General features: G+C 27.6%; 1 protein-coding gene across 1 annotated transcript in view; it reads right to left on the reverse strand.

Annotated features, from left to right (window-relative positions):
• Positions 1 to 2,419: 2,419 nt before the first annotated feature.
• Positions 2,420 to 15,106, reverse strand: part of LOC129885064 (aldehyde dehydrogenase family 3 member F1-like) — a 12,940-nt gene continuing 253 nt past the window's right edge. The window contains exons 1-10 of the mRNA XM_055959284.1: position 15,106; positions 13,434 to 13,502; positions 12,656 to 12,752; positions 10,637 to 10,843; positions 8,812 to 8,936; positions 7,666 to 7,770; positions 6,468 to 6,640; positions 4,384 to 4,474; positions 3,854 to 4,003; positions 2,420 to 2,826 (exon numbers count right to left, since the gene is read on the reverse strand). The exon at position 15,106 is cut by the window's right edge and continues 253 nt beyond it. Of these exons, the coding sequence (XP_055815259.1) occupies positions 2,587 to 2,826; positions 3,854 to 4,003; positions 4,384 to 4,474; positions 6,468 to 6,640; positions 7,666 to 7,770; positions 8,812 to 8,936; positions 10,637 to 10,843; positions 12,656 to 12,752; positions 13,434 to 13,502; position 15,106 (1,258 nt within the window). The 3' untranslated portion in view covers positions 2,420 to 2,586. The remainder of the gene's footprint in view (positions 2,827 to 3,853; positions 4,004 to 4,383; positions 4,475 to 6,467; positions 6,641 to 7,665; positions 7,771 to 8,811; positions 8,937 to 10,636; positions 10,844 to 12,655; positions 12,753 to 13,433; positions 13,503 to 15,105) is intronic.

Genomic DNA, 15,106 nt, shown 5'->3' on the forward strand with positions numbered 1-15,106 from the left:
ATTGCAAGATGACATAAATTTACATCCCTAAATCAGGTATATTTACAACAAGTGAAATAATAGCAGAACTGAATGTTAACAGTTTCACACATCTACTGAATGAAAGGATATGATGGTCGTTAGTTTATAGAACAAGGTCAACAAAAAATGTACACTCTTCAGCAAATAACTCTATAATTGACATCCTCAATAACTGATCACCAAGATGAAAAGTGACATATCCATCAGATTTTATATAATCCAGTGGTCAACATTGAGATATTATAAAGAAAATCTACCAAATGAAAGTAGTATAATAATTGAAAGCAGAAAGACTAGTAAAATATAGAAATTATTTCTCCATACATCCTTAAATGAAAATTACAATTTGGTAAGTCGGTATTTTCTTGATTCTTTTGGCTTATATAAGTTGTGCAAACTAATTCAAATTAGGATAACACGGTCAATAAAAATAATTATAATGTGATAATGTAAGATTTGCATAGCTTAGTGAATTGATTAATCATAATTGAATAAAGGTTGCCAGCCAGTAAATACTTCCTAGAGCTAAGCAAAAATGATCAATACTTCCTACTCCTACAATTTTGCTAGCTTTTGTTATCAACAGGGTGAACTGGACTAAATTTTTAGTTCAATGGTTAAAGCATTACACTAATCAACAAAAGAAAAACAACAAAAGACCAGTCATTATTTTCCTTACGGAAAAAGTTATCAAACTCACCAAAGGTAAAATCTAAAGTGCTAATTAGCGCCTTATTGCAAATAAAATGGACACAAAAACACACCACCAATCAAAGTTGGTGCTCATAAGTTAATAAAGCAACAAAAAACTAGTTTTACCCATCTCTTTCAAGAAAAAATGCCCATATTCTGCAAATTAAATACTTCAATAACTTTCTTATTACTCAATAATTGAAAATCAATATAATACATCATCTTCAAAACTAAAAATTGGTAATTTTTACAAGAAAGAAGCGTTTTTTCTCTGCATAAATCAATAAATTCAAGATACCCAATGTACTATGAATATGCAATCACAATAACAACATCAAAAGATCTAAAATTTTATAAGGAAACTTTCAGCTTACTCAGAGGGAGTAAACTCATAGACGACAGTCAAGACCAAGAATTAATAAAATACAAAAAAATAGAATTAACATGAGTTATACCTTCAAAAACATCGAACAACTTCAAATCATCGAAACTTAGAACAACTTTAAACCCCTGCAATGATTTTCAAGAATTGAACTCTCTTCCTTCCTCCTTCTACTCGACTTGTATATATTTTTGAGTGGTTTGAAGGAGTGGAAGGTGAATGGAAAAAACTACCACTGAAAAGAATTAGGTAAAAAAAATACACCTGATGGAGTCACAATTTTAAATTAGGGCTTTTGGGTTTCTTAAATTTAAACAACTCACTTGTTAGAGGCGATACAGTTGAAACCTTGATCAATATATTTCTGATTGTAGAGAAATTGAAACCATCGGAAAAATCTAAAGGTAGGTTCTAAGAAGATTTAATTTAAGAGAGAAGGGAGAAAAGTTTGTCGAGAGATGGAGAAATAAAGAAAATGGAAGAAACGGGATACACTGCTATTGTTTTAATTGAATCATTTTCTTTTATTTTAAAATTAAATTAAACATTCAGTAGCATTAATTACAAGTTGCCACTGAAAATTTGGAGCAATAGTGGCGACCAAGTCGCCTGTGTAAACATTTACCAGCAATTATTTACAAGTCGCCACTGAACATTTGGAGCCAAATTTTTGGGTGCTAGCGGGAATTGAGAATTGAGTATTAGTGACGCCTTTTAGAGGCGACCTAAGATTACTTGTCACTAAATATTTTTATATTGTAGCGACTTCAGTTGTTGCCACTGAATATGTAACTTTTGTTGCAACACTTAGAGTCGCTACTAAATGTCGCCACAATAAGTTCTGTTTCTTGTAGTGTGTATTGATATATTTTTTTGTTACAAAAGTTTTTCGTATACAATGTTTAACTAAATTTAGGATAAAAAATGGTTCGTCACTAATGTATGGATATAGTTTTTGTGACAAAAGTTTTTCATATTCAAAATTTAATCAAATTAGGGACAAAAAATAGTTTGTCACTAATTGAAAGCATCATCAGTGACAAAATAATGTGTCAATGATAACTTCAAATTCGTGTCTAATAGTGCACAAGAAATGGCACCAACTTATTTTTTGGTGGAAAACTTTAGTGGACAAAATTTTGCTACGATTTTTTATGTTTCGTCTCTAAAAATACGTGTCTCGTGTATTTAAGCACAAAATATAATTTTTATCACTAAAAATAAATAATTAGTGACGAATTTTATGTCGTAGCTATATATCACATTTGTTGTAGTGTGAACATAACTATTAACTATATATTTAGGGATTATGACAAAGAAGAGTTGTAAGAGTAATGGAAAATCACAATAAAAACATTTATTCTTCTATGAGTTTTGAATGGAAATGGACATGCACACTTAATTGTAAATTACATTCCAAACTAATAACTAAAATACAAATACAAACAATTGCAAGTATATTCTACATATTGAGCAAACATTTATATATATCAAGCCTTTTTTAGTCCTAGTGTAATAAGAACTACAGTAAGATAATCATATCTAAAAGCAGATCTAAAGAGTTGAAGTGTATGGGCACTCCAAGGAGGATATCTAAACCAGATGTCTGTTAGAAAGCTCCTTCTTGTAATTGCTTTCTCATGGCTAAATGTATCAAATGAAAATTTCCCATGGTACCTTCCAAAACCACTTTGTCCTACTCCCCCAAATGGAAGTGTATCAGCTGCATACTGCATTTGTATATGTAGCAAAGTCATCTTCATAATTAGTTTGATCATTAAATCATAATGAAGATTAGTGTTAAAAATAAATATTTGTGTTTGCTAGTGACGGTAAAGATGGTTTGTCGTGGTGATGGTTGATGTTAGTGGCCAGTAATGATGGTGGTGATTATAGTGGTGATACTGGAGGTGTTTGGTATTATAGTGACAACGTGATAGAGGTGATTGATAGTGGTGGTGATAATGGAGTTGATTGATTTTAATAGTTGGCGGTGGTGATGGTGGTGGTGATGGCGGAAGAATGTTTGATGGTTGACAATGGTGTTGATGGTAGTTGTCGTTGGTGCTAATTGTGAGGGAAGAGGTGGTTAGTAATAGAGATTGACCACAGTGATGGTAGTGATTGATAGTGATGGCGGAGGTGGCGAGGGTGGTGATAACAGTGAATATTAATATAATGATAAAAATGGTAAATTTGGTCAGTGACTGACAGTAATGATTGATAGTTGTGGTGATTGGTTGATTGTGATGGCAAAGATGGTTGATGGTAGTTGCCGTAGTGATAGTGATTGTGATGACTAAGGTGGTTAATAGTGGTATCTTAACAAAATGATGATGAAAATTATTCACAAACTTATTTTTTTTGTGATATGAATGTTTCGTTCAAGATCTTAATAATTAAAATATATTCAGACTAAATAAATACTTAAATATTAATGTAATCAATACACTTAATGATTGATAGTTGTGGTGATTGGTTGATTGTGATGGCAAAGATGGTTGATGGTAGTTGACCGTAGTGATAGTGATAGTGATTGTGATGACTAAGGTGGTTAATAGTGGTATCTTAACAAAATGATGATGAAAATTATTCACAAACTTATTTTTTTTGTGATATGAATGTTTCGTTCAAGATCTTAATAATTAAAATATATTCTTAAATATTAATGTAACCAATACACTTAATGACTTGGCAACTCACATTATTTCATCAGAATGAAAAAAATAAAAGTGAATTAAAGGGAGAAAAACTTACTTGAATGATTGTATCATTGAACACCAAACTTCCTGAAGATGTTCTATTTATAAGCTTTGTTTTGAACCCTTCATTCTTGGTAAAGGCATATATAGTAAGCGGCTTAGGCCTTGCATTGACAAAGTCAATACTGTCCTCAATTTTATCCAACTAATGACAAAAACGAACAAAATTAACCTTAATTAGAACAAATATTCCCTCTTTAGGCAAAAAAAATGTTCAATACATTTTAATTGTTAATTTTTTAATAAATCGTATATAATCCTTTATTTTTTTAAAAAAAATATACACATTCGTCAAACATAGTATCATTCAACTTATGAGTTGGTTTTAAATGAATTGATACACCATCATTATGCATCAAGGTCTATATAACTTTCCCCGATCAAATATTAGACTTGTAGGGGAATGACAATATATCGAATTAAGGTTGTATTTTACAATTTAAAATTTTAGTTTTAAAAAAATTATTTGTAATTTTTTTTTTCCTTTTTAAGTGTTGGAAAATATTTTTATAGCATTTGTCTTACTGTTATGATAGGGAGCAATGGACCAAAAATTTCTTCAGTCATGATTGTAGCTTGCATGGGAGGATCCAATAATACTGTGGGCTCCATGTACCTGCATCCACACATATTATCATCCAAAATTAAATGCAATATTGTTAGCAACTTCTAAAACAAACACAAGATACTAATTTTAAAATTAAATACGTGTCGTTTGGTATAAAGACAATATTTTTTTTGGAAAATATTTTCGGTCGTAGGGTTTGGTTTTGGTTATTGAAGAAACTTTTTCAAGGCATATATTTTCTTATAACAAGAGGAAAAATGGCAAGATGTTCTCTTTAAATGGGTTGGTGTTTAATTTTGCTCATCAAATAGGTTGATTTTTAATTTTCGTCTTTAGAAATCGTACTTATATCTAGCAGAATATAAGTTTTTTAAGATCGTGAGACATAACTTATAAGTTATTATGATGTAATCTCTTCAAAAAATTTTAAAAATATTCTACTAGAAGCATTCTTATTACTATTGCAACTCATATAAATATAAACGTATGCCCCGCAATAAATTTATTTACCTTGAAAGGCAAAACTTAAAGTTCCAACATAAATTAAGAAAAAGAAAGATAATTAATGACCCAAAATAGACTTGAAACACTATCTAATAGATAGCTCCATGATTAATTAGTATTTGTAAGCATATATTGTTAGAAAAAAAAATTCATTCGCCAATCAAACACTGATCACCATAATAATAACATATTTAGTATAATTTATATGCGTGAAAATTATTTTTAACCTCAACTTTGCTTTTAAAATCAAACTTCCATCAACTTTGAACAATAATCAAACTCCCCCCTTTATCCTAATTAAATTTTTAAAATGCCTATTATACCCTTTCATTATCAAATTTTTTTTTACTTATTTAGAAATCATGATATTTTCATTTTTTTATTTAATGTAACAAATTTTTCATAAAAGCATAAACATTATGTTTTGGACAAAAAAGTTAAAAATACTAATTAAATATGTAAGTTAATGATGTTCTATAATGAAGTAAATTAGCATAATGACAAAATTAATTTTATTAATAATAATCAAAACTCTAATATTTATTTATACAAGTGAAAATAGCAGAGAATAATAACTATACAAATATATTTCAATGTAGGAAATTAAATAATTAATTTAATTAAGGACAAATTTTTAAAGATTGTATTATTTAAATTTTAAATTATTTTAGATTATAATTTATATAATATGTCAATCAAAACTTGTTTATTTATATAGAAGAGAATACCCACCGCCATTTATATTACTTGACTCTCACTCTAAAAATAGTTGTTTTAATTACTTGTCCAATTTATGGAATTTGAGAAGATTATAATATTTTTTTATTTATATCCTAAGTATTAAATAACTGAATAAAGTAGTAATAGTCAAATTTAAAGTTTCAAAATATTATTAATAATGTTAGTTTAGTAAAATACACCTCTAATTAATTTTTTTAAGGGGTGTCATATATATCAAGAAGAGTCAAGTAAAATGAAACACATGGAGTAAAATAGTGGAGAAAAAGAATATATGTATACATGCATATACACACACTTAATGCATATTATATTGAAATAACGGTCATAAGAATAATATTAAATTTTGTGATAAATTATTAAAAATATTATTCTACTTATAATGTTAAAGAATTTAAAGAAAAAGTCATAAATATCTATGTTAAAAAGTAAATTATATATAATATAAAGAGATATTAAATAGATATGATATAACAAGGATAAAATGGACAATGCATGAGATAAAGGGGGGAGTTTGATTTTAAAAATGAAGTTAGGGAGTGAAAATGATTTTCTGGATGAAAATTTCAAAAATCATTTTATGTGAAGAATGTGTTATTTTCTCGTATCAACCACACTCTCATGAAAAAGCTACAACAACAATAGTATATTCCGTGTAATCCGATAAAAATGAAGTCTGAAAAAATAAAGTATATGCAAATTTTACCACTATCTTAAAGATAGAGATGTTATTTCCGATTGACCCTCAGCTATTTAACGTAAAAACTATTAAAATGAAAATGTAGGGAAAGTTACTCACAGATTATCTTTATCAGATGAGCCTCCATAAATGACTGAAGCTTTTACCATTGGCTCATCTAAGAGATTCTTTATTCTCAAGAAATGACTTTTGTTAATGATCCTTGAAATTGAATTTGATTCTTTTGGATTTTCTCCAAACATTTTTGGAATGCCAAGTTTAATCAGTTCTACCTACAAATTAAACACGAGAATTATTAGTATTTGATGAGAAAGCAATATATTTATCAAAATTATTACTCATGAATTTTCACTACTAAAAAGCGAGGAATTAAAGACATACAAAGTTTCGTAGCTAAACAACAAGTTTTTTTATGCTAATCGCATTTAGCGATAAATTATAAGATTAGCTAGGAAATATCGATAAATTTCATGTTTTCTTGTAGTGTTTTTTAGTATTGTGATTTAATAAGCATAAAAAGAATGTTAGCCACAATTTTCTCTATGCAAAGTGTACTCCTTATTGTTATAGTAAACAAAATGTAATTATTTTAATGTTACAAAAAAAAAATTGTGACTGTAATATTATAAATGGGTAAAATTTGGTAACTGTACGTGAAATTAACTCAATTTTTTTTATATACAAAAAAAGAATTTAAAACATATATGTGGGTTTTTTTCACATGGCGTGCGTATTTTACCAATCGGGCTTAAATCTGGTTCTCTATGTCCAGAGGTGGTAATAGATACTCTATCAATTTTACTTGTTCATTATATTAAAAATAATTTTTTATTTTTATTTGTCTAGTTTAAAATATAAAAGATAATTTATTATTTTATATTTATTTTAACCCCCAACCCCAACCCCAACCCCGCCTCTAGTTCCTTTATTATTAAATACTATTCATTTTTTAAAATATTGAATTATTATTTCAAAGAATGATAAAGTAAAATTGTTAGTCTATTTATTATTTTTTAAGAGAAGTGTCAAATCAATATCGATCAAGTAAAAGATGTACGGAGTGAGTTATTTGGAACTCAATTTAAGAGAAATATACCCTTTAATTTCCAATTAGATGTATACAAGTTGCAATTAAAGTACGAATTTTTTTCTCTAGTATGAATGAGAGGAAAGTTTCTTAGTTTTTTTTTCTTGTTATATAAGATGCATTATATAAATTAAGTATTAGCAATATTAATTATGAAACCTCAATAATACCTAATTAATTCTGAACAACGCAATCACAACAAATACGTACCAATTCGTTGGCAAACGTCTTCTCGACTAGGATATAATCAACTCCAACACATGCTTGGCCAGCACAACTACCAAATTTTCCAGCAAGAATTCTTTTCATTGCAATCTATGAGAAGTCAAAGAAACAAAAAAAAACAGATATTAGACAAAACTAGTACAGGATAAATTTAAAGGTTATTAAGACTTAAGAGGCAAGTAGAATTCAGTATTAAAACTTCATTTATTAACTAGTTACGATAGTCTGTGATGCGCACGAGCTCAATAATATTAATTTTTTATAACAATCGATTATATTTTTTACAATATGTGAAATAATATTTATATTTAAATGTACAACTAATTTGTAAATTAGAAAACAAACTATAAGTTATTTTTCAAATTTGAAACATAACTTCAAAATAAATTTTGGATTTTCACGGACAAGAACTGATTTTCAAATAAAGAAAATCTATTCTGAAAAATGGGAATCGTAATTTTTATAACCAAACGAATAACTTAGAAGTGAAAAGAAATGAGTGACCGCATAAACAGTATTTTTATCTTTTTCATATCAACAAAAAAAAACATATTTGCTACAATAAAATTTCTTTTGTCCTTTGGATATTTGGGTAATACAAATAGTACCATTGAGAAAAGGTAGAAACTTGTCAAATACCCCCTTCATTCACTTTTATTTGTCTACTATATTTTTTTTAAAAAAAAATACTTTTCTCTTTTAACATATTATGATATTATTTTTTTAGATATATTTTATCATCAACATTTATTACTTAATCGTCAAATCATTTACCAAGAATACAATAAATGGAGAATAAAATAATTGTAAAGCAGCTATGAGAAACAAATTGATTAATGAAATTACCTAAATACTCAGCTAGCTTATTAACATTTATTAGAAAGTATAACATAGTACAAATTATTTAATTTAATATATTAAATTAAATATTTATGACTTATTTTATATTCTTAAAAAAACTTTGATGTCAAAATACTGAATCAAATTGTTAGAAAGAAGATACATTTTATGTGTGGTGTTTAGTATTTTTTCCTTCCTACAAACCACACGCTAACATGCTTTAATTTTTCCAAAAAAAAAAAGAAATTTAAATAAAATTGAAAAATATAAAGAAAAGAAAACTGAATTTACTTTTTTATCCCAAGAACTGGAGAGTGAATCAATGATAGCAGGGCACTTTCCGCCCAATTCGAGGGTCACTGGAGTCAAATGCTTTGCTGCAGCGGTCATGACAATTTGAGCCACTTTTGGACTCCCTGTAAACAATTTGAGACTTATTTAGCCACCCAAAGTCAAAGATATGGATAGATGCATTCATATACATATACACGGGTCGAATCTTAGGTATGAAAAAATCTTATTATGAGCGTCATCCTCGAATGAGTCTTACAATGCGTGATCCAAATTTAGTCGAAACTTTAATATCAACTTCGAACACCGGATGGAAAACTAAAAAAAAGTATAATTTCAAAAATGAAATATATATATATAGCGAGATAGAGACTTTAGTATTCTCTCTATTTCATATTAATTGCCCACTTTTAATTTATATGTTTCTTAAAAATCATAAATAAAAATGATAATTTTATTAATTTTATCCCTTTAAAAAAAAATTGAAATTTTACAAGCTTATTTACACTTTAAAAAAAAAAAGAATTCAAGGTAAAGGATAAAATGAGGCTCCTCCACCCCTTTTGTCATTACAAGCAGAATATTCTTCACTATTTTACTAAAAATAGAATTAAATGATCATGTTTTGTTTCTCAGTTAGTTTAGTCAATTCTGTCTTAATTTTTATAAATTGAAAGTTAATTTGGAACATGTATAGCATAAAATATTAAAAATTGGGATACAACCAAATTCAGGAAATCAAGAGCACGTCATGTTATATATACACAATAGTATTTTTTAATATGTTACTGGTAGGCTAGCATATTATATGTAGTTATTACTAAGTTTTTTCTAGTAGACCAAGTCATTTCAACCTGCATATACTATCATAATAAAGGATACTAATATGACAGTGAAAATATTTTAAAACCTTCAAATTACCAAAATTAAGAAAAGAAGACTGCCCATATGATTTCCATTATTAATATAGGGATATGAAAAATAAATAATGAATGAAAAAAGGTAACCCAAAAACTAAAGACAAGTGAATTTGACGACTCACGAGTCATGATGTGGTCCAAAATTTTAATGGAAAAACAAATAGAGAATATAAAGGGAAATAAGGTGTTTTTTTTTAATTTTTGGATCCTTAGTATTGCGCCGATTTAATACATAGTTGTTCTTTCTTCTTTTTTTTCCACTCAATGCCCGTTATTTATATTAGAGCTCGATTAAATTTGAATTCGCTAAAACGCTTTCTAATAAAGGTGACTTTGTACCTTGGGGACTCGAACCCTTATCACTCTGCCATAATCCTTGTTGATAGTTTGATACATAATTGACTCACTATTATTTGTTATAAAACAATAAAATAAGAAGAAAAAGTAGGAGGAGGAAGAGCATTTGTCGGTCTGAGACGAACAAATGTTGCAGCATGTAAAATTGTATAACCCCAAATAAAAGTGGGCAATCCTATTTTTATAATTAATTGTCTTGCTATCAATTATAAATTTATAATTAATGATTTTGCAAGACCAGTTTTAGTGTTCACATGAACTACATGATGTTCAACTTTTATTTCAATTGATAAGCAACAATCATTAAATATTTGGGATGGAAATTCTACAGCATTATCAATACGAATAGACTTGATTTGATTATCATGAAATTCATGTGTCCGTTATTATATTATGTGTCAATAATTTTACAAACGCCAAATTATGAGATGACACTAAACACACATAAAATCATCTAAAAAAAATATTTATTAGAATCATAAAATATCTAAACGACCTACTAGGTAAATGACTACAACAAAATAAATTGGGCAAATTTAAGTACAAACCTGTAAAAAAAATCTTGTCCCATTTCTGTTGCAACAGTTTGTCTCCAACTGAATAATCACCTTCAATGACTTTAATAGCTTTGTTATCCAAATAAGTGGGAATTATCTTGGCTAACACTGATGAACATGCAGGAGCCTGATCTGAAGGTTTCAATACCATCACATTTCCAGCTGCTATTGCTCCAATTATTGGCTCCAATGATAAACCTAGTTTCAATGCACAAATATATGAACACATTACTTCCTTAGCTTGTCTTCCAATGGTATTTCTACTTTTTGTGTTTTGGTTTCCATTCAGCAACTGATTTAAGTTTTGAGGCTCGATTAAATTTGAATTCACATCGAAATATTTTACTTTGCTGGCAAAACTCCTCCTACCAAAGGAGACTCATACTCAATGGCTCGAACCCAAGAAAACTTTGATTAAGAATAGATCGAGGAGCACTTATGATTCGAGCACAACCTTTGATGTTAATTGATGGTACTTTTACTTCATCTTATTTCAGGAGAAAATTATTGTCATAGCAATTAACGAATTTATTGTTATGGTGCAAATTACAAAGCATGATGTACAATATTAGGGAGATTTTAGTATTCAATTGACTGGCCATCTAAACTTTCATTTTATCAGCGTGAGTTCAATGTCCCATTTTATTATTATCCCCTCCCCATTTCCCCTTCTCCTATCTTAATTTTTATTTTTTTAAAAAAAAAAAAAAAATGATGTACAATATTGATCATGAGTTGATATTTTGGGTAGGATGACTTTTGCAATGACATTAACCAATTTGTTTTGGCTATGGAAGAAGTCAATATATAACTGTTCGTTGACACCTTATCTCGCATTAATTAATTTGATGTGATGACAAGTGCATATAAGTTTCTTCCTCGTATCAACTTACGACTCATTCATTTTCTTCTAATAATATTTATTTGTCCACTTTAAATTTTATATACTTCTTTCCTGTCAAAATCAGTAAATTATTGAGCATTTTTTATAGTTCAAGATAAGTGAATTGTTCAAGTGAGTTATTCGAAATATTTTTTCATTTTTGCTCCTCATTTACACTTTATAGATAATTTGAAGAGACATGTTGAAAAATTCTTCCATTTTTACCCTTTATTTATATTTGCTAGGTGATAATTTCAAAAAAGTTAATTATTTATATTTATGATTTTAGTTTGAATCACTTATATATTCAAGAATAGTCTGCGAATAATTAAAAGGGGAAAAGTGAAAAGTGGTATTCAATTTATGTCCTAATTTTTTTTTTTAATGAGTGTGCATTGCTCAACAATTCACTTATTTTGAAATGAAGGAAATATCTTTTAAGAAATAACAATTAATATAATTATTTTACTATAATATTCATATTAATTGATGTATAGTATTAAATCTTAAAAATGATTATGAAAATAATAAGTAATTGATGTTAAGGATAAAACATAAAAAAAATTATCTTTTTTTGATATATTAAAAATGACAAATAAAAATGAAAATCTATTTTTTAAATAATAATTAATTAAAAATGAATAGAGAGATTACTACATTATTTATTGATGTCATGCCATCATTTATGATTTGATCACCAGAAACTAATCTATAGTTTAAGTAGTGTATTAATTAAAGGGAGAACTACTTTTAATAGGCAAAAAAAAAAGTCCCTGTAATTTATTAAGTCCTTCCCCTACTGTGCCAGAACAATTTAATACTGACAGTAATGTGGCATGTTCTGTTGTAATGATGCATAATTTCTAAATAAGTAAATCGTCTTTTTAACAAAAAGAATTAATCCAACAGAGAACATTAAACGCTAGATTTTTAATACGAATTTCGAATATCGAATAAAAAATTAAAAAAGAAAAATGCCAGATCTTCAAAGAGAATTACCAATTTCTTTTAATTTTTTTATTTTTGCTGGGATCATGTTTTCGGCCAAGATTGATCATAAATTTGTCATGTTGTAACAAATTCAGAAATTTTGAAATTAAAATATAAAGGAGAAAGAAAAAGCTTACTAAAAGGAAAATTCCAAGAGGAAATAATGAGGACTAGACCAAGAGGCTCAGAAAGCAGCTCTGCTGAAGAAGGGAATGCAGCAATTGGCAATGGGGCCTGTCAATTAATAACATAGACTAGTTTTAATTTGGACTACATACAAAGTAACAAGAGTAGATTTATAGTATCCCTCAGTTATATATTAGTTGATCATTTTCATTTTTAGAAGCATACTAAGAAATTATTCATAATAAGATAATTTTCCTAATTCACCCTTTAATTTTTTTTTTGAGAATTTCACAAACAAATGTAAATATTTTTGAAAAAGAATTAATTTCAAGGGTAATATAGAAAAAATTTAATTAATACTTTTTGATTAAGTAAGGTAGACAATTAATATAAGACAATTATTTCTAAAAAGATGATCAACTAATATGGGATGGAGGAAGTAATATATAGTATTTGACCATGATAATTATTTATTTTTCTGAAGATGAATTTCGAAAAACACGTTTTACAATAAAATTTCAGAATTCAACTTCAAGTTGAGTTTTAGAATTTCGGAAAACACATTTTGAAAAATAACATTTTTTCACTCTAAATTACTCAAAAAAAGCCAGGAAAAAAAAATCAAATTTATATCAATGGCCAAACACTACTGCAATTTTCAAATATCATTTTAAACTTTAAAAATAAAAATTATCTTTTTCAAATTTTACAGTAAAATATGGTCAAATGCCTAATAATTTGGACCAAATACAAAGTGACGAGTAGTTTTTTTTTTTGGGTAGATAATACCTTTTTGGCAGACATCCATTGTTTTAAGCCATCCAGTGCATAATTGACAGATTTTACTAATGTTCCAATCTACATATCACAAAGGAGACAATTATTCTTAGTTCAAATGGAATTGCTATATTTACTCACCATGATAATCATTTTACAATACAAGAAAAGAAAGTAGGGAATCACTATCATTTTACAATACAAGAAAAGAAAGTAGGGAATTAGCGATGGACAAAATTTCTTAGTAAGTAATAAAAATCATATGTTAATTCGATTTGACAACGAATTAGCTAGAAATTGTATTTTGCAATGAATTAACTATAAATTTTCGTGTTTACCTAACAACAAATATGGCTCCGAGGTAGTTTTAAATTGTAGGACAGAATCCAGCTGTGACATTCATCCTATGACTAATCAGAGTGTACTGTCCAACTTAATATGACAATTCACAGGGTACTTGCTAAAGTTGAGGGCATTCAATTAGCTAGGTTGGCACTTCACAGTTCACAAAACTCAATAAATTTTTGTCTGAATCTTATATATTAAGAAATTTATTAAAATATATATAAATATTTAATTATAAAATTAATATAATAATTTATAAACTTGAAATTCAGAATTCTCCGTTATTTACCTTCTACCAAAAATTCTACAACAACATTAATGCAATCATATTTAAAATACGGCCAATGGCAAAAATTAACTACACATGGAGAACTTGGGTCCCAAAAAGGTGAGGAAGTGGGCCATTTCAACCTTTTCTTGTATTATTTAATATGCTCATACAATTTATTTTACTATACCACCATCATCAAATAAAAGAAGCTCCCCACTAGGACAAAAAAAGAATAGCGGCAATAATACCCTCTTTATATAGGCAATAAATATTGCCACAATTTTTTTTTTGACCCATTGCCTCCTAAATATTTAATTATAATGTACTTTTTTATAATATAATCGCAAAATAATGGAGTTTCATGTATGTTATATTGAGAAAATAATAAATCATTGTATATGATATGTGGCAAATTAGTCTCATAATTGAAAAGTTAAAATTTGAGGCAAATATTTCTAGCAACATAATTTTTTTTAACCCAAAATAATGGAGCCTCATGTATATATATGTATTATTTTAATGGTTTATTTGGATGTAATTGATATTTATTTTAAGTGTATAGATTCAGAATGAGTTGATATCCTCACTTTGAGATAGATTACATAAATGATAAGGTATAAACTTATCAAAATTCAAATACTAGATCATACCAGGATATTCATAGTTAATTTATAATATAAATTCATCAAGTACTTGATGAGCTTATTAATATATTCAATATTAAAATGATAAGTTCTATGGTATGTTATACATATAAGAATTGAAATTGAGGGGATGTTTTATCTTAAAAGTTAATTTAAGACTATATGAAAATCTAGTTAGCTAGGAGCTCTTTGGCGACAAACTCTGTGAAAATTCAGTTAGTTAAGAGCTATTAATTAGATATGAATTAGTAATGGACTATATGAAAATTCAGTTAATTAGATATGAGTTAGTAATGGACTATATGAAAATTCAGTTAATTAGGAGCTATTTCAGGACGGACTATATAAAAATCCAGTTAGCTACGGACTATATGAAAATCCATGTTTTCTAATAGTGTATATATTTGTATGTAAATCTGATTACC

Source organism: Solanum dulcamara, chromosome 4 (genome assembly GCF_947179165.1).
Source record: "Solanum dulcamara chromosome 4, daSolDulc1.2, whole genome shotgun sequence".
In the NCBI taxonomy this organism is placed as follows: Eukaryota; Viridiplantae; Streptophyta; class Magnoliopsida; order Solanales; family Solanaceae; genus Solanum; species Solanum dulcamara.